The 19,008-nt window shown below is 41.6% G+C and overlaps 1 protein-coding gene across 1 annotated transcript; it reads left to right on the top strand.

The window, feature by feature from the left end:
- The first annotated feature begins 15,179 nt into the window (after positions 1-15,179).
- EIF1B (eukaryotic translation initiation factor 1B) lies at positions 15,180-18,699 on the top strand. Its single transcript, XM_072153447.1, has 4 exons — positions 15,180-15,482; positions 17,627-17,790; positions 17,968-18,069; positions 18,364-18,699. Exons 1-4 carry the CDS (start codon positions 15,452-15,454, stop codon positions 18,406-18,408), a joined length of 342 nt encoding a protein of 113 aa, XP_072009548.1. The 5' UTR covers positions 15,180-15,451; the 3' UTR covers positions 18,409-18,699.
- The last annotated feature ends 309 nt before the right edge of the window (positions 18,700-19,008 follow it).

Raw genomic sequence — 19,008 nt, 5'->3', positions numbered from 1 at the left:
CACAAACTTTTCTAGGCTATAAAATAGTAGATACCCTTATTCTTACAGAGTGTGAGAGATAGGATTCAGGTGGAATGGGATAGATATAAAGATCAGATGGATTGGTTTAGCATTGTGAGTTGAATGGATAGTACCTGAAGAAAAAAAGTGCTTTGTTTCTCACAGTTCATGATAATTCACCAGGTATTCTTGTCACCGAAAACCATCTGGTTCATCTGGCGGAGGAATGTACTAAACTCCACAAACTTTGGCCAGATGTTTTAGCAAGTATTGGATGGATTCTCAATGTTTTCTTTGGTTAAAAAATTTCCTTGACCCTATTGGAAACATACAGTGGGTACAGAAAGTACTCAGACCCCTTTTCTTTTTTCACTCTTTGTGTCATTGAAGCCAATTGGTAAGATCAAAAAAAGTTCTTTTTTAGCTCATTAATGTACACTTTGCACCCATCTTGACAGAAAATAAATGTAGACATATTTGCTAATTTATTAAACAAGAAAAATTGAAATTTCACATGGTCATAAGTAGTCAAATCCTTTGCTGAGACACTCAAATTCACATGCTGTCTATTTCCTTCTGATTCTCCTTGAGATGGTTCTACTCCACTGGCACAATCTACACCAGATGCTGCCTCGTCTATTATATACACTGAATAAAAAAAACATTTTATCTCTCTACTAATCCCCAATTTTCAGTTTATATGTCCCACCTGCTCTGACCATTTTTTTCACATTTATATGCTTAGCCCTTTAATGAAGAGGCCTGTAAAAGCTTCAAAGGGAACCTGTCATCAGGTTTTCACTAATAAGCCTAATGACAGGTTTCCATAGCACTATACTATTTCTTTAGCTAAAAAACGCATAGTGCCCATCCCCACAAAATGAACTTTGTGAGCCTACTTGGCACATTGCCAGAAGGAGAAGCCAGTCTCAAGGGTGTGTGTTACTCACGCAAGGCAGTGTTTCTATCCGTTGATGTCTGCTGGTAGCTCCCTCACACCCCTCCCTTTGGTAGTGCAGAGTAGAAGATGACTCAGAGAAGGTGAAAGGGATGAGAGTGATCTGAGACACACATGGACTTGCAGGAATAACACACACCCTTGGGACTCCCTTCTCCTTCTGGCAGAGTACAGGTAGGCTTACAAAGTTAATTTACTGGGTATATGAACTATGCATTTTTCCTATCCTATTTGTTCTGTCTTTCCTAAAGAGGGGTTTGTATATAATATCACATAAATTTGAAGTTTATTTATTCAAATTTATTTGCCAAGAATATGTTAAAATAGACAAACAACAGATATTGGAGCAACAAATAGAAAACATCATTGCACATGGCCGGGGTGTAAACAATAAGATACCATCACAGGTGTATCCAGCATAAATATAGTAGGGGGGTAGTAATAAACTATCTTGAGCAAGTCCCAAAGAGACACAGTACCCACACCCTAAACCAGCAAGGAACACACAATGTAAAAGCACATACAGACCACGGACCACGACAAAGGGGCTCCCTTTGTCGTGGTCCGTGGTCTGTATGTGCTTTTACATGGCGTTTATTACTACTCCCCTACTATATTTATGTTGGATACAGGATCGAGGTACAGGATCACTAGGCAGTCTCGTGGTCAGGAACAGGCAGACGGTCAAGGCAGGCGGCAATGATGTGAGGTTGGGGACGGAACAAGAGGTCAGGGCTGGCAGCGAAGGAACAGAATCAGGAACAGGTCTGGGGTCACAACGGGAGGTCCTCACTTGGGAAGGAAACACTGTGGAAAGCTTCCTCACAGGCATGAAGCACTAAGATCCGGCGGAGTATGCTGGTCGCCGCCCATCTTTGTGGGAACCCGGGAAGTGGGTAGCACCAATCAGCGGTGCACTGGCGCTTTAAATCTGCGAGTGCGTGTGCTGGCCAGCTGGGACGGGAGCAGGAACGTGGAGAGGTAAGTGGGCTCGGAAAGGGGCGCTGCCACTAAGAGGGGGACGTGTGTGCATGCGATCCGAGACGTTGACTGCAGGGGTACCTGTGACACCCTATCTACTGGGGGGGCATGTGCATATTGTACGGCTTATTACATATAAAAAATAGCGGGGATGTGCATGAAAAACTGGCCTCAAGAAGTAGATATCAGATGTACATTTATAAATTCCTTACTTTATTGTGATGCCATAGCACCAACATAAAAACATTTAAAAACATCTGGCCACAAATGCCATAATACAGTGCATAAATGCATACAATTCGTGCAATATGCTGACAACCCCCAATGGGTCCGGTATGGACTAACTCTGGTGTGGATCTAGAAATCCTGGTCTGTTAGGACTAATTATGTAAACAATGCAGATTGATCCAACAAATAAAGTGGCAAGTGCCTAAAAAGTGATGAGTGTGCATCCTATGCCTTAGGCAGTCTAACACATAAAGTCCAAAACAGTTTGGAATGATATCACCGTGTTGTTGTTGGGGGATGGAAGGTTGTGCCCCGCGCGTTCCGCCTCCACAGGCTTCCTCAGGGGTATGATTTGTGTGGGGTGCTGAGCGTTGTTTATACCCTAAAAGTAAGTGGCATGAGAGCACTCACCTGTGTGGTTCTTCTGTGTGAAGTCGCATGTAGTGCGTGTGATCGCGGCCGTGGAGGAGCGCACTGCGCATGCGCCCACCCAGTTCTCGCGAGACCGGCACAATCCTCCGCCTCCTGCTTGTGCCGGCCGCGCGTCACCAGGTAGGCGCACCCACAGCACGCCCCCCAGCGCCGCCCCGTGTATTATCGGAAATCTTAAACTTTAGGTAAGTATAGTAGAAATATTTGCATGTTGGACACTGTAGGTGGCATAAATCATGATATGTATAATTTGTCTATAGACAAATGATAACAAAAAGCCAGGGGTAAATAGATGTGCATATATATATATGTGTATTGGGCAGAGGCAATGGCTCTTACGGAAGATGCCAATGAATATAAGTAGTGCCCCATCATGTGTGTAGATGTGGGGTAATGGCCTATAATGACTGGATCTGAGAGGATAAGGTAATGTCGGCTACTGCGATATATAGGGGGATGCAAGTCTGTATGTGTGCCGCTGATGTAATGTGGGGTGAAAGAAGTTTTTAAGTCTAGTGGACATGGTCCTTATACTAAATCTATGTGAGTGAATTGTAAACGTGTTGTGAAGGGTGATAAAGGGACCTATAGTCCATGAATGTCCAATTCTAAAGACCTCGTCATTTGATCCGGACTTTGAATCTTCTCTTGAGTACCAAACTTGACTTTGCTTTTGAATGATGTGCTCCTTGTTGTGCTCTTCTTGTGGTGCTTAATCTTGTGCCATATGGGTCGTTTTTCCATGTAGATTGTCCTCTTATATTCTCCAAGCGGTCAAATGCCGGTATTCTCGTTTCACGATGTTGGCCATTTTTTTCCAATATGCACACGTCAGTGAAATTACAACTAGTGAAAAAACAAACGACAAAAAAACATGAGTGCTAAGTGAAACAAACTTGGGATGTCATTATAAAATCAAGACAGCTAAAAAGTGAAATTTAGACTCACAATAGTGATAAAAAATATCTTCTAAATTGTAACCCCTATGTCGAATAGAAGCCTTTTGGATGAACTCAAATCTGAGTCATGCCCTTATATATTAAAGGATTGATGTTATCTAAGAAATGGTATATGATACCAGTTTCTTAGTGCTGGGCTAGCTCATACCTGTTTGTAGAACCCAGTAAATAGCCATTCTTCATTAAGTCCTTTCGGTGTCATTGTATCTAATTCGTAGATCCACCTTGATTCCTTTTGTAAGAGTAGTGGTGTGGGGTTCCCTCCTCTGATGTTGATGTCCACTTTTTCAAGGCCATATATTTTTATGCCTCTGCAATAACTGTTGTGAGTATTTAGAAAATGCATAGCCACGGATGTAAGGCTCTTATTTTGTTTAAAATGTTTTTTTAGCCATGTTGATGGTGGATAAATGTTGCTGAATCCTTTTTTTCAATGGTTGTGTCGTCTGCCCCACATAGAATTTTGGGAATGTACATTTGATTAAGTAAACAACGTTTCTGGTTTTGCAGTTAATGTATTGCTTTGATCTATAAACACGTTCGTTGATGGGGTTGGTGAGGGAATCTGTGTTGGCCATGTATTGACAGACGTTGCATTCGCCACAGGAGAACGTTCCCCTAATTTGATGCCCACCAGTTGTGTGGGTCATTGGTTGTACGAAGTGACTTCTAGTGAGATGGTCTTTTAGATTTTTTGCTCTCCTGGCTGTTATGGTAGGTCTTGTGCCAATGTATTGATTGAGTTTAGGTTCACTTCGTAGTATATTCCAATTGGTGCCCAGGATTTTGTAGATGTCTTGCCATTGATTATTATACGTTGTAATGAGTCTGACAGTGTCTTCCACTCTCGATTTTTTACTGGGTATTAGTAACGTGCTTCTTTCCCTGCCTTTTGCTCGCATGTAAGCTTGTGAAATAATTTTCTTGGGGTATCCTCTTGCTCTCAATCTGGAGGTGAGTTCGTTGGCATGGATCTTGAAATCTTCATGATTACTACAGTTTCTTTTTAGTCTGAGAAATTGACTGTACGGAATTGCTTTTTTCTGATGGTGGGGGTGAAAACTTTCAAAGTGCAAAATATTGTTAGTCGCTGTCTTTTTTCTAAATAATGAAGTCCTAATTTTTCTTTGGTGGATGAACAATTTGAGGTCCAAAAATTCAACTGACATGTCTGAAATGCATGGAGAAAGTTTCACACAGAAGAACCACACAGGTGAGTCCTCTCATGCCACTTACTTTTAGGGTATAAACAACGCTCAGCACCCCACACAAATCATACCCCTGAGGAAGCCTGTGGAGGCGGAACGCGCGGGGCACAACCTTCCATCCCCCAACAACAACACGGTGATATCATTCCAAACTGTTTTGGACTTTATGTGTTAGACTGCCTAAGGCATAGGATGCACACTCATCACTTTTTAGGCACTTGCCACTTTATTTGTTGGATCAATCTGCATTGTTTACATAATTAGTCCTAACAGACCAGGATTTCTAGATCCACACCAGAGTTAGTCCATACCGGACCCATTGGGGGTTGTCAGCATATTGCACGAATTGTATGCATTTATGCACTGTATTATGGCATTTGTGGCCAGATGTTTTTAAATGTTTTTATGTTAGTGCTATGGCATCACAATAAAGTAAGGAATTTATAAATGTACATCTGATATCTACTTCTTGAGGCCAGTTTTTCATGCACATCCCCGCTATTTTTTATATGTAATACTTCGTCTACAGGGATGTGAGGCTAGTTAGTCCATACATCAGCAATTATACATATTGTACGGCTCTTATGGAACAACATTTTAAAATATGTGTCGATCATGGCTCTCTCAGCTATAAAGGTTCCTGACCCCTGCTCTATACTGCCCTCCCCCTCCTTCCTAAAAAAAATCTCCTCCACCTCTGCTTGGTACTTCTCCCCCAGCACAGCAGAGCCCTTCCATTCAGGTGTCAGTTAAATTCACACTCCAGTCACAGCTGATTCATTGAATTATACCTTGTGCAGGGCCTAAAGGGAGGTGCATGACTCTATGTTCTAGCAAGGTTCTGGCATTTGGGCAGGGGCATGAATAAATTGTAAACCAAGTACACTTACATGCTGGTGTACTCACCCTTTGGCAGGATCTGCTCTTCTTTATACTTCCTATGCCTTTGGTTTTTTTTTTTAGAAAAAAAGGCTTTAAAAAGTCTGCAAATGAGCCTAAGGGGCTCTATTACTACAGAGCGCATTTCTTTCATGGTCTAGTCTGATAGTATCATCCAGAAAATAAACGTTGAAGTGAAATGTAAAATGGTGGTATAAACTCAAGGAGGAGAAGAGCACATTTAAGCTCCAAATGCCCCATTCGCTGGAATCAATGGTCCTGCATACAGGGACATTATAACTGGCTCTCCAGACGTCTGGTGCATGATATCAAGCACAGCAGAGAGAAATTACTGCCACTAGGAAGTTCAATTGGTTAAGCAGAAAACAAGATCTTACAAAAGCTACGTACACACAAAAAATTAAGGATTTTTAAAGAAGGCAACCAAAAACGTAAAAGTGAAAAAGGGCATCAGTAGGAAGGGGTTAAAAGTATAGTACACTAATGTTCATTAATTGAACAGAGCAGGATCATAAGATTTTAACAGTAATTTAATTTTAAAATAGGAGGGTTGTTTTGGCCAGTGCGTGTGCTGGCCAGCTGGGACGGGAGCAGGAACGTGGAGAGGTAAGTGGGCTCGGAAAGGGGCGCTGCCACTAAGAGGGGGACGTGTGTGCATGCGATCCGAGACGTTGACTGCAGGGGTACCTGTGACACCCTATCTACTGGGGGGGCATGTGCATATTGTACGGCTTTTATGGAACTACATTTTAAAATATGTGTCGATCATGGCTCTCTCAGCTATAAAGGTTCCTGACCCCTGCTCTATACTGCCCTCCCCCTCCTTCCTAAAAAAAATCTCCTCCACCTCTGCTTGGTACTTCTCCCCCAGCACAGCAGAGCCCTTCCATTCAGGTGTCAGTTAAATTCACACTCCAGTCACAGCTGATTCATTGAATTATACCTTGTGCAGGGCCTAAAGGGAGGTGCATGACTCTATGTTCTAGCAAGGTTCTGGCATTTGGGCAACGGCACGAATAAATTGTAAACCAAGTACACTTACATGCTGGTGTACTCACCCTTTGGCAGGATCTGCTCTTCTTTATGCTTCCTATGCCTTTGGTTTTTTTTTTAGAAAAAAAGGCTTTAAAAAGTCTGCAAATGAGCCTAAGGGGCTCTATTACTGCAGAGCGCATTTCTTTCATGGTCTAGTCTGATAGTGTTATCCAGAAAATAAACGTTGAAGTGAAATGTAAAATGGTGGTATAAACTCAAGGAGGAGAAGAGCACATTTAAGCTCCAAATGCCCCATTCGCTGGAATCAATGGTCCTGCATACAGGGACATTATAACTGGCTCTCCAGACGTCTGGTGCATGATATCAAGCACAGCAGAGAGAAATTACTGCCACTAGGAAGTTCAATTGGTTAAGCAGAAAACAAGATCTTACAAAAGCTACGTACACAAAAAAAATTAAGGATTTTTAAAGAAGGCAACCAAAAACGTAAAAGTGAAAAAGGGCATCAGTAGGAAGGGGTTAAAAAGTATAGTACACTAATGTTCATTAATTGAACAGAGCAGGATCATAAGATTTTAACAGTAATTTAATTTTAAAATAGGAGGGTTGTTTTTTTTAAAAACTTATCTCATAATTGTAATGTATAAAAGTTACAATAAGAAAGAGAACACCAGATATGACATGACAGGGAAAATAATGTACCTTAGCTTAGTCCACGGATGCTGTGTGACTTGAATAAATTAAACTAATCAGGTATTGGCATATACAACAAAAAAGAAATTATAGAGAAATACGCTGAGTTAATGACTAATGCAGGTACTGTGCGGGTTGAATAATGTGTTCTATGAACTTTTGGTACTTTGAGATTTAGAGGCAATCTTTTCATTGATCCTTGATACAAATTTAAACCACATCCTAAGAGGTTAATAGTTTATTATTGGGGTCCGGTGAGTTTGTGGACCCGGACCTGAATGTTTGCACCAACTGCAGGTGTTAACCCTTTAAATGGATTTGCACACCAACCAGCAACACCAGTGTTATCCTTCACATGGCAAAGCTGCCTGTGGCATGTAATTGCTGGCACCATTTTGGAACACTGAATATATCCCAAAATAGTACTGATTGCAACATTATATTTTCTTGCACAAAACATACCCTAATAATACTCATTTGGTGGAGTAGCTATTTTATCCCTCCGTGGAAGGAATGAATATTTTAAAGGGGTGTTCCCATTACAGCAAAAAGTTATACAACTTTCCAATATACTTTCTGTATCAATTCCTCACAGTTTTCTAGATCTCTGCTTATTTTCCTTCAATATAAGCTTCTATGTTTACTTAGGGTGATGCCACGCGTGGCGTTTTGAACGCATTTTGGCCCGTGTTTAAGCAGTCCGTCAAAAAACGCATGCGTTAATTTGACCAATTATCTCAATTCAAACTTGTCAAAAATGCGGAGATCTAGAAAACCATGAGTAGACATGTAACTTTATAAAGTATGAAAATGAACAAATGTGCTCTGCAGAGCAGCACTGTGCATTGCCACTATATACACTATATGCTATTATTATACAATAATAAACCCTGGGTTAACACTGAATTAAGAGAGTTATTCAGAAAGCGCTGTCATGCGTTTCGTAGTAAGGACGATGTGCTCATCCACACGTTGTCTAAGGAGGTCAAGTCAAAAATTAAAGACTGCAAGAAGCAGTACAGGGATAAACTGGAGAAGAAGTTATCTGTGGGAGACCCAAGGGAGGTATGGAGGGGCTTAAGAACCATCACGGGATTGCCTGGTAAGGTAAGCCATGTGGAAGAATGTGGTGAATTAGTCGAGGAACTAAATAGGTTCTTCAACAGATTCACAGCAGAAGCTGAAGAAAATTACGAAATAAGTAGTGAGTTTCCCAAATCGTGCGAACCACGGAATACGGTAATCAGAAACATAGAGGTGTGGGAGGTCCAAAAGGAACTAAGTAAATTAAAACTGAGAAAGGCCCCGGGTCCTGACAATATTCAAGCTAGGGTCCTAAGGGAATGCAGTCAGGAATTAAGTACGGTGTATGCTAGAATATTTAACAGCAGTCTAGACTCTGCTTATGTGCCAAAACTCTGGAAGACATCTACGATAGTCCCATTAGCTAAAGTTAGTAGGCCGACAAATTTGAATGACTACAGACCGATTGCACTAACAGCCCTGATCATGAAAGTCTTTGAACGACTAGTGTTATATAGACTGAGTGCTGTTGTTTCCCCACTTCTGGATCCGTTACAGTTTGCCTATCGGCCTGGACTAGGTACTGATGACGCGTTGATATATTTGCTGGAAAGGGTGTACTCACATCTGGACAATGTAGGGAACACGGTACGCCTGACGTTTTTTGATTTTAGTAGTGCTTTTAATCGTATTGTGTTTAGTTGAGAAACTACTAAAATTATCTGTCGATAAGAAAACTGGAAACTGGATTTTAAATTACTTGTTAAACAGACCGCAAAGGGTAAGAGTTGGAAATTATTGGTCGGGGGAAGCTCTGTCTAGCATAGGAGTCCCCCAAGGGACAGTTTTGTCGCCTTTTTTATTTTCGGTTTATACTGCGGATTTCCGAAGGAACGACCTAGAGTGTTTCGTCCAGAAATACTCAGACGATACGGTCTTGGTAGGACTGATAAAAGATGGAGAGGATGGGGGATACAGGACAAGTGTGTCCGAGTTCTGTGACTGGTGTACTATAAATAGCCTGCAGTTAAATCTGTCAAAAACCAAAGAGATTATAGTTGATTTTTCAAGAAAAAGGAATTCCGCGTTCGAACCACTGAACATCAGAGGAGGTTGAAATTAAACGTGTAGGGGAATATAAATACCTGGGTATAATGATTGATGATAAATTAAAGTGGCAAACTCAGACGGATTACGTTTACAGGAAGGCTACTAGTAAGTTGTTCTTCCTGAGGTCGCTAAGAGCCTTTTCCGTGAACACCCATCTTTTGATCACTTTTTTCGAGTCTGTGGTACTTAGCACTCTTATGTATGGGGCTTGTGCATGGGGCCCGTGTCTGTCTGCCCAGGACCAATGCAAATGTAGAAAGATCCTTAAAAAAGCATCATTGGTGTGAAAATGGAGCACTGGGAGGCCAGGCTGCGTCGTTGCATGCTCAAAAAACTGGCTAGAATATTGTCAGATTCTTCACATCCTTCATTTAACCTACTTGAAGGGCAACGAAGCAGTTTTAGCGGCAGACTAAAAGAAATCAGGAGCAGGACTGACAGATATAAAAAATCATTCATGTCGCGTTCTATCCATCTGTTTAATACAAATAAGGGGGCGAAGATAGCTTTGAGTGGCGAATAATTTCCGGGTCTCTTAGATCTTTTAGATCAGTAAACTTTGAGTTTGTTTCTTATTGTGTATATTTTAGTAGTTTTTATTCAATATATGTTGTATGTCCGTGGTATTTTTGTAATGTATTTAAAATGTGTCTCTATGGCCTTTTGTGACAACTTTCTTCTCCTCCATGGGGGAAAATAAATTGTTTATTATTATAATTTATTCGTGCCCCTGCCCTACTTGGTCCTCCTACTCACTGTATAGACAGCGGGTGCTGTTACCAGCTCTATTTGCAAAACCTGCGCATGCGCGAGAACATTGCCACATTGCCAGTGACGTAAAACACTACTGAGACATTAAACACAACTTTCTTGATCATTAGGGTCAATAAACTCTCAATAAGTGATTGAGTGATGAGTATTGCATCTTCCATGGTATGCATTTGCATTCAATCCAAAACTCCTCTCCATGGACACCTCATCTGTATTCTGATGCATTTATGTAAGCACTTTTTGTTAATAATGGTAAAGAGAACAGTGATTCAGGGATTAGCCGCCACACCACCTCTTGAATTACTTAATGGACATCTACCACCAGGATGAAGGATTGTAAACCAATTACACTTACATGTTGGTGTACTCACCCTTTGGCAGGATCTGCTCTTCTTTATGCTTCCTATGCCTTTGTTTTTTTTTTTTTTTTAGAAAAAAAGGCTTTAAAAAGTCTGCAAATGAGCCTAAGGGGCTCTATTACTACAGAGCCCATTTCTTTCATGGTCTAGTCTGATAGTGTCATCCAGAAAATAAACGTTGAAGTGAAATGTAAAATGGTAGTATAAACTCAAGGAGGCGAAGAGCACATTTAAGCTCCAAATGCCCCATTCGCTGGAATCAATGGTCCTGCCTACAGGGACATTATAACTGGCTCTCCAGACGTCTGGTGCATGATGTCAAGCACAGCAGAGAGAACGTTTTGAGGTGGGAAGAGCTTAAACTTTTATATTTTTACATGGCGTGTACTAGGAATCGGGAAAACAATTCTGAATGTAGTGAAAATGATGAAAAAGCACATTTGCGCCGTTTTCTTGTGGGGTTGGATTTAACGGCTTTCACTGTGCACCCCAAATGACATGTGTACTTTATTCTTTGGGTCAGTACGATCACGGAGATGCAATATTTGTATAGGTTTTAAAATGCTTTCAAAATTAAAACCATCTGTACAAAAAACTTGCTAAAACTCGCAAATGAAAAACTGCAAACTGATCAGTTTTAATGCATTTTTCACATGCATCTGAAAAAAGTTGTAAAGATGTATTTGAGCTGTTAGCGGATGGGCACAATAAGATGGGGAGCTGCGTGTGGGCACAGTAAGAGGAGGGTACTATAAGTGGCTGAGCTGCTGGGGGAAGGCACAATGTGAGGGGGGTTTGCTGAATGGGCTTAAAGGACACCTGTCATCAGGTCTCTGCCACTAGTCCTGTCACCTCTACCTGTTGGAGCAGATCACAAGGATCCCATCCCAGCCTTTATCTAGTTATTTCATACATTATTCATTGTAAAATCATCTATTTTTTACCATGTAAATGAGGCTGGTCACATGGTCAGAGGCAGTGATGTCACCCCTGTTACCCCTCCCCTCTCCTCCCCTGCTCATGTCTGTGTGTAATGTATAGTAAAGTATGGCTAGTGTGTGCTGCATCTGCTGACATACTGCATCCTCCTAATATACAGGTGAGAGACACAGACATCAGCTACACATGAATCTGACATGTTCTGCTGTAACATGGCTGCAGCCTGGAGCTGCTGTATCTCTCCTATACACACACACATGCACACACAGGCTGCAGGGGGCGTGGCCGCCAGCACCAGGAAGCACATGGAAACATTACACCATTATACCTCACTCCATTATACAGGCTGTCAGTCAAGCACTGGGGGTGTGGCTGTGCCTCCCACTCATGAATAGAGTGGACAGCTTGAATATGCTAATGCTTCATTGGACATTTCACAGGTCGTTTGCATACAGCTTTAGGACCTCATTGCTTAGGTTTACAGGGATGTAGAGGGACAATGAAGGGATAGAGGCAATGCTCTCTAATGGCAGTTTATGAAAATATATTTAGTTTAGGGGGGTTATTTTGCATAACGGGTTCTCTTTAAGAGGGGTTTTCCCACAAACTAAAAGTTAGGCCCTATCCACAGGATAGGGCCTAACTTGCTGATCAGTGGGGGTCTTTGTCGCTCCGTCAGACTAATGGAGCAGACGGCCACGCGTGACCGTTCTGCTCAATTAATCTCTGTGGCGCTGACGGAAATTGCTGAGTGCTGCACCTCCGACGGACCCCTCGTTCTCACGATCTGTGGGGGTCAACACTGAGATCCCCACTGATACGCAAGTTAGGCCCTATCCCGTGGCTAGGGACTAACTTTAGTTCGTGGGAAACCCCCTTTAACCCCTTCCCGACATTTGACGTAATAGTACTGCATCGCCGGAGGTGCGTTCCCGCAATTTGCAGTACTATTACGTCAAGCTACTTGCGCCGGCTCCTGAATGTAATGTTACACAGTGTAATACATCTCTGTATTACACTGTGTAAGGTGAAGAAGAGCTTGAACAAGCGATCAGTGGATCGCTTGTTCAAGCTAACCTGTAAAAGTAAATAAAAACAGTTAAAACATTAAATAAAAATTTTAATAAAAAGAATTAAGTAAATAATGTTAAAGTCACCTAAACACAAACATTCCCTATACAAATGTAATAAAGTAAAAAAAACCCACATATTTGGTATCGCCGCGTCCGTAACAATCCGTACAATAACTCAGAAACATTATTGGGTCCGCTCGGTGAACGCCGTAAAAACAAAACACGAAAACCCGCCAAAAATGTACATTTTTCATAAAATCTCTTCACAAAAATGTTCTAAAAGTGATCAAAAAAAAGTTATGTGCCCCAAAATGGTACCACTTGAAAGGACAACTTAACACGTAAAAAATAAGCCCTAAACCAATTCTGTCAACCAAAAAATATTAAAGTTACGTCTCTGAAAAGATGGTGATGCAAAAACAAATGAGATTTAGTTTTTTTCCAGTAAAATTGTAAAAATAAATGAAAAACTATATAAATGAGGTATCGCCGTAATCGTAGTGACCTATAGAATAAAGATAATATAGTATTTTTAGTGTACGACCACCAAAAGATACAAAAAGAAAGGAAAACAAAATTGACAGTTTTCTTTTCACCCATATATTCAAGAGTTAATAAAATCTCATCAATAAGCTAATGACCCACTAAAATAAAATATTTGTAAAGTGCATCTCATGTCGCAAAAAATAAGCCCTTAAATGTTTAAATTGCCAAAAAATAAAGATTGTTTGGCCAATAAAAAGTGACTCTGAATGGCGCAGCTCCCCTCCATGCCCTGGCGTGTGCCCATACAACAGGTTATCACCACATATGGGGTATTGTTATACGCGGGAGGGATTGGGTATCAAATTTTGTAGAGCGTTTTAGTATTTTATCCACTGAGAATTTGTACTTTTTTTGAAAAACACATTAATTTAGCCAAAAAAATTTTACTTTCAAAATTGTATCCGATTTTGTTTTAACCCCTGTAAAACAATTAAAGGGTTTAAAAACTTCATAAAAGTTGTTTTACATACGTTGAGGGGTGTAGTTTCTATAATGGGGTAATTTATGGTGTTTTACTTTTATTTAGGCCTCTCAAAGTGACTTGAAACCTCAATAGCAGTATTTCGCATTTTTTATGCAAGTGTGAAAAATTGCACCTAACGTTCAATGGCCCATAACATCTTACAAAAACAAAAAACCATGTCCACATAAAGTAGACATTCGGTGAATGTTAGTTATTAAGTTTTTTTTGTGATTATGACTATGTGTGGAAAAAGTAGAACATTGTGAAGTTCGAAAATCGAGAATTTTTCCAAATTTTCACAAAATATCTGATTTTCTCATAAATAAATGCAAAACATACAACCAAAATTTTTCAACTACCATGAAGTACAATGTGTCACGAGAAAACAATTTTAAAATCACTTGGATATGTTAAAGCGTTCCAAAGTTATAACCATTTATAGTGACACAGGGCAGATTTGAAAAAATGTGGCTTTGGCGTTAAGGGGTTAATACCCTATGAGGTGGAGTTGGGGGCACAATATCAGAGGGACTACAATGTGACAGGGAGCTGGAGTGGACACAATATGAGGTGGAGAAGTAAGGGCTGGAACAAAAGGCTTAGGGCGAATTCACATGTTGCGCTTTGGTTGCGTTTTAAAACGCATTACAACACCTGAGGAGAGGTGATTTGCCTAATTACATTACTATTTACATTTGTTAACGCATGCGTTTTGTAAACGCAAACGTTAACAGTAATTTAATTAGGCAAATCACCTCATCTCAGCTGTTGTAATGCGTTTTAAAACGCAACGTGTGAACACGCCCTCAGAGAAAATACATTTCTGCAGCGCGTTGCATCTTTTGTGTCTTTCTCTTCTGCAAGAATAGACAACTACGCACTTGCATTATGTGCAATGTGTTTTTCTGCATCCCCTTGGATGTGAATGTGCATTTTTCCACATGCGCCGGAGCTTGCACTTTTTTGTATTCCAAATATGTGATGGTAAATTTCCATATTCCCCATGTGACCTACATGGAAATCATTGGTTTGTATAATTTATCGAGCACCTATACATTACAAAAGTGTCTACAATGTCTTGCAAGCAGAAAACTAAATTTAAAAAAATGAACTTTTGAAATGTTGGTCACACTGTTTAATCCTCTGTACATGGATAAACTACATTACTACATCCCACTAGAGTCCAGTAACGTTACAGCCTGAAGTAGAACACTGTATATGTGGTTACTCCTCAGAAGGTAACATGGCGACCAGTAAACCATTACACCCTAACTATCCCTCAATTATCAACTCAAGTAAACAGCGTAGCAGCTCCTCCACCCATCACGTACTCTACACCCTTCCCCCTCCCCCACACTGTGCAACGGTCCAAAGCTTCCGATTGCAGCGCTGCATTCTGGGAGCTGTAGTCTATTCCTGTCTCCGCCTCCCTCCAGTTTGCGCGCGTTGAGACGATGATGAACTACAATACCCAACCTCCCGCATCAGGGCGTGTTTAACACGTGACCGGTGGCTAAGCAAGCAGCTAAAAAGCCGCAACACGGCCATTTTGTTCTAGACTGCAAGCGAGTAGGTTTAGGCTTTTCTGGGCCTTGTTGTTAGAGACTCAGCCGCTACTCGTCAGACTGTGCTCCGGCTCTGCTGTTAAGCTCCTGACACAGCTTTTGCCTCTAGGTTCACACGGCCGTAGCAGGTGCTCGACCTTAGCCCCGGCCCGCGCCCATAGACCGGTAGCAGCCCGCTCTTCTCCCGCGACTCCGTCCCGGCCGCCGGCAGCTTTTCCTCTGCACTCTGTGCACGTAATAATATCGCATGTCCTCTATCCAGAACCTCAACTCTTTCGGTGAGTATTTCTATCCGGTAGCCTCCAGTGTTACCGCCAGTTGTGCTGTGGGTGGCTGCTCTGTGTGCCCGGGTCCTCTGTATGTGAGCCCGCCTCGGTCTCTCCGCCACCGCCTCTTCCTACTCATCTCCGTCTCCATTTTTTTTGTTTTGGTCTTTACAAAATGGCGACGCGTTGTGATGCGGGGAGGAGGCAGCTGGGCCGGGTGCTGAGCCCCGGGTGATCCCTGCACTCCCCGGGACAGGCTGCTGTGCTGCTCCGGCCTCCCCTCCTCCTGTGTGCTCTGGGGCACTTGTACAGCACCTCCCTAGGCCTAGAGCTGTGGATGGGACTTGTCCACCTATGTTTCTGATCATGTTTTGTATTTCCTGACTAGATCCCCTAGCACCCTCCTTGGAGCTTGTGCCTTGTGTTCTTATCTTATTCCGTATGTGCAAGAACCACTGCCCCATATATGGTTTTAGAAGCAGTGTTGGGCCTAATGGTGCAGTATATAGGCTAAATTGACTGACCCCATTGTCTGGTTCACCCTATGGTTCAGTTACTTGTGGATCTCAATGTAGCCGTATACTCAGGTAGAAAAATCACACCATGTAGTATAGGACTGCATCCTGCAATGTGAACAGGGCAGGTTGGACTATACCCACCTCATGCCATGCTGTCCTCTCATCTACCAGTATAGTTGGATGCACTAAGAGGTCTGATTATACCCTCATGGCTGCCATCTTGGTCAAAGTTTCTTTAACACTAATATTGTGTTGCATTGGGTAACATAGTTTTTTTACATTGACTCAATCCTCCAACATAGGAGAAAGCAGGCAGCGCTGCCATAGTTTTGATGACTGACTTTATTCACCCATTTTTATGTACAGCCTTTATCAACCTGTATGCAAAAGCCAAAATGGAATTGCATGGGTGAATAAACCACGGTTTCACCATAACTATTGGAGTGTTACCTGTACTGTGGGTTGTGTATATATGTCCTCTGTACCACTCCCACTGAAAGTAGCAAACAGCAGCCACCTGTCTCTATATGCACAAATGCCCTCAGTATGCATTTGGGGTAGGCCAGGGATGTTGTATAGGTCTCCCATGGCCTCTGCTAAACTTATCCTTTGCTTTTATAACTGGAACAGTAAAAATAAGCACTGCTATATTGTCCTGTATCCAGCTGCATTCCTGTGAAGAGTAACCAGACACTATGGTCTATGGACATGTTTAGTGTGTAGGCCATAAGCCTTTCTGGCGCACACTAAACACAAAATGTTGAATAAGCATGTGTATTCCACTCTGATATAATTGATGCTCTTTAGGAAAAGCTATTGGAAAATAGGTCCCATCTTTGACCCTTCTGTGGAGTGTCTGCAGACCATCTTTGTGCAGGCTTGAGCTCCAGCACTTAAAATGCTGCCTTCAGAAGCACCTGGCATTGGTTTCCATTTTTAAGGCAGTTTCTTTTCCCATCTTAAAATCAGCTGGCTCATAGGTTCACCACCCCTGATCTAGGGGCTATGGCATGGGTGCCAGAGGCGGCACTCTGAGCCCTTTCTGTGGGCACCCAGGCCATTACCCCAGAGTGAAGTTCACCAGACGGGACTCAAAGAATCTGCCTGCAGAATCTTCCTACAATGATAGATGAATTTGCCCTCCTCCTTTTAACTGCGTTGGTGTCCTTGGGAGGCTGAAGGATTGAAAGTTGTCAATGAACAAGGAGAAATAAATTACTACTTAAATTGCTGTGCTGGCACTTTGCAATACATAAGTGGCTTTGGTTTGGGCACTGAGGCTCTAAAAGGTTCGCCATCACTGCCCTAGATGCTTCAGTGTTCATGAACTTTCAGTTTTACCCCACAACTTAAAGCTTTCTGCTGGTTGTGGACTGTCCTTGGATAGTTCCCACTGCTGCAGTCTCTTCTATGTCCCTCCCAGCATAGGCTGCACCAGTGGTCATGATCAGTATTGCAGCTCATTCCATTTCACAATTGGTAGTGCTCAGTGGCTTGAAACTTTGCTCATCTAATATGAGAATATCTAGAAGAAAATGTGTCCAGACTGGCACAGTATATACACTAGTAGATATTAAATTTTACATATATCTTTTGCTATGCTTTGTCTGCATTTTAAAACTTGACTTCTGTTTTTAGACCCCTTTGCTGATGCAACTAAGGGTGACGACTTACTCCCGGCAGGGACTGAAGATTATATCCATATAAGAATTCAACAACGAAACGGCAGAAAGACTCTGACCACTGTACAGGGTATTGCAGATGATTACGACAAAAAGAAACTTGTAAAAGCTTTCAAGAAGGTAAATTTCACTTGGTTACATTACACTAGTTCATTCTAGCTACATGGGGAAATGTTCAGTAGTCTGAAAGGGGTCAGGTTACTGGTACTATAAGCTTTTGTCCTCGTATGCTTGAATAAAGGGCATGCTTTTCTTTGAGAAGTAGTAGTCAAAACTAAGTCATTGTGTTCTGTCTAGAAATTTGCCTGTAATGGTACTGTGATTGAACATCCAGAGTACGGTGAAGTCATTCAACTCCAGGGAGACCAGAGGAAAAACATCTGTCAGTTTCTTATGGAAGTAAGTAATCCTGTAATGGGCACACAATGTATTCTATTAGTCTTCCTGCATTTCTGTGCAGTCCTGCTTGTCTAACATGGTTATACTGCATGTATGAAAACTTCCAGCTACTTATTACATAGCATTTTAATGGTGACTTTTGCTCACATGTTGTGGTGGCCATTGACACTTTAGATAAGGGCGGAAAATGGAAAACTCTGCAATAGACTTCAGTCTGTACCATTAAAGTTTGTAAGCCCAATTGCACTATAATTTTGACACCTGTGGGTACTAATTCTACTTTTACTCTTTCAGATTGGCATTGTGAAGGAAGAACAGCTGAAGGTCCATGGTTTCTGAGATGTGAATTATATCATCATTTCCTGGCACTCTTGAAACATGAATACTTGCAGTAGAAGGACTTTAAATATGTCTGAGCATTCAACATTAGGTCCTTTTGTGCATGATTATCGAAAGTGTGTAAAGAGTAGGCTAGTAACACATAAAAAAATAGCTGTGAGATGGTAGATTGGAACAGTGAGTTTTAGCACATTTCCAATGGAAATGTTTTAGTGATCAGTCAACTTTTTTTTTTTTTTCCCCACTTGATTTCATGTTTTTGTTGTATTAAAATATTTGTTGCTGCCTTCACTGGGTCTTTTTGTTTCATGTCAAAGTGCTTTTCTGCAAACCATAATGTTGTGATGCCACCTTGTCAATAGTTTGGGACACCATTAACCAGTTGGCATTGTATGACACAGTATTACAGCATGAAGTGTGGCACACTGTGATAGTACATCATGGACCCAATGATTCTGCTCATTACTGGAGCTGAACTATCATTGGTAAACACAGGGTTTCAGCAGAACAAGCTCTGTGGGTGTTTACCCTTTAGATACCTGCAGGGAGATTCACTGCTTGATCAGCAGCTTTAACCCCTTAAGGACGCAGCCACTTTAC

Source organism: Engystomops pustulosus, chromosome 5, assembly GCF_040894005.1.
Source record: "Engystomops pustulosus chromosome 5, aEngPut4.maternal, whole genome shotgun sequence".
NCBI lineage: Eukaryota > Metazoa > Chordata > Amphibia > Anura > Leptodactylidae > Engystomops > Engystomops pustulosus.
This window is presented reverse-complemented; position numbering and strand designations above follow the sequence as displayed.

Bases quoted from the DNA above. Each gene is read 5' to 3' on its own strand.
- EIF1B (XM_072153447.1), top strand. From the start codon at position 15,452: ATGTCCTCTATCCAGAACCTCAACTCTTTCG. The intron at 15,483-17,626 runs GTGAGTATTTCT...TTCTGTTTTTAG, and splicing joins CCAGAACCTCAACTCTTTCG to ACCCCTTTGCTGATGCAACT. The intron at 17,791-17,967 runs GTAAATTTCACT...TGTTCTGTCTAG, and splicing joins TTGTAAAAGCTTTCAAGAAG to AAATTTGCCTGTAATGGTAC.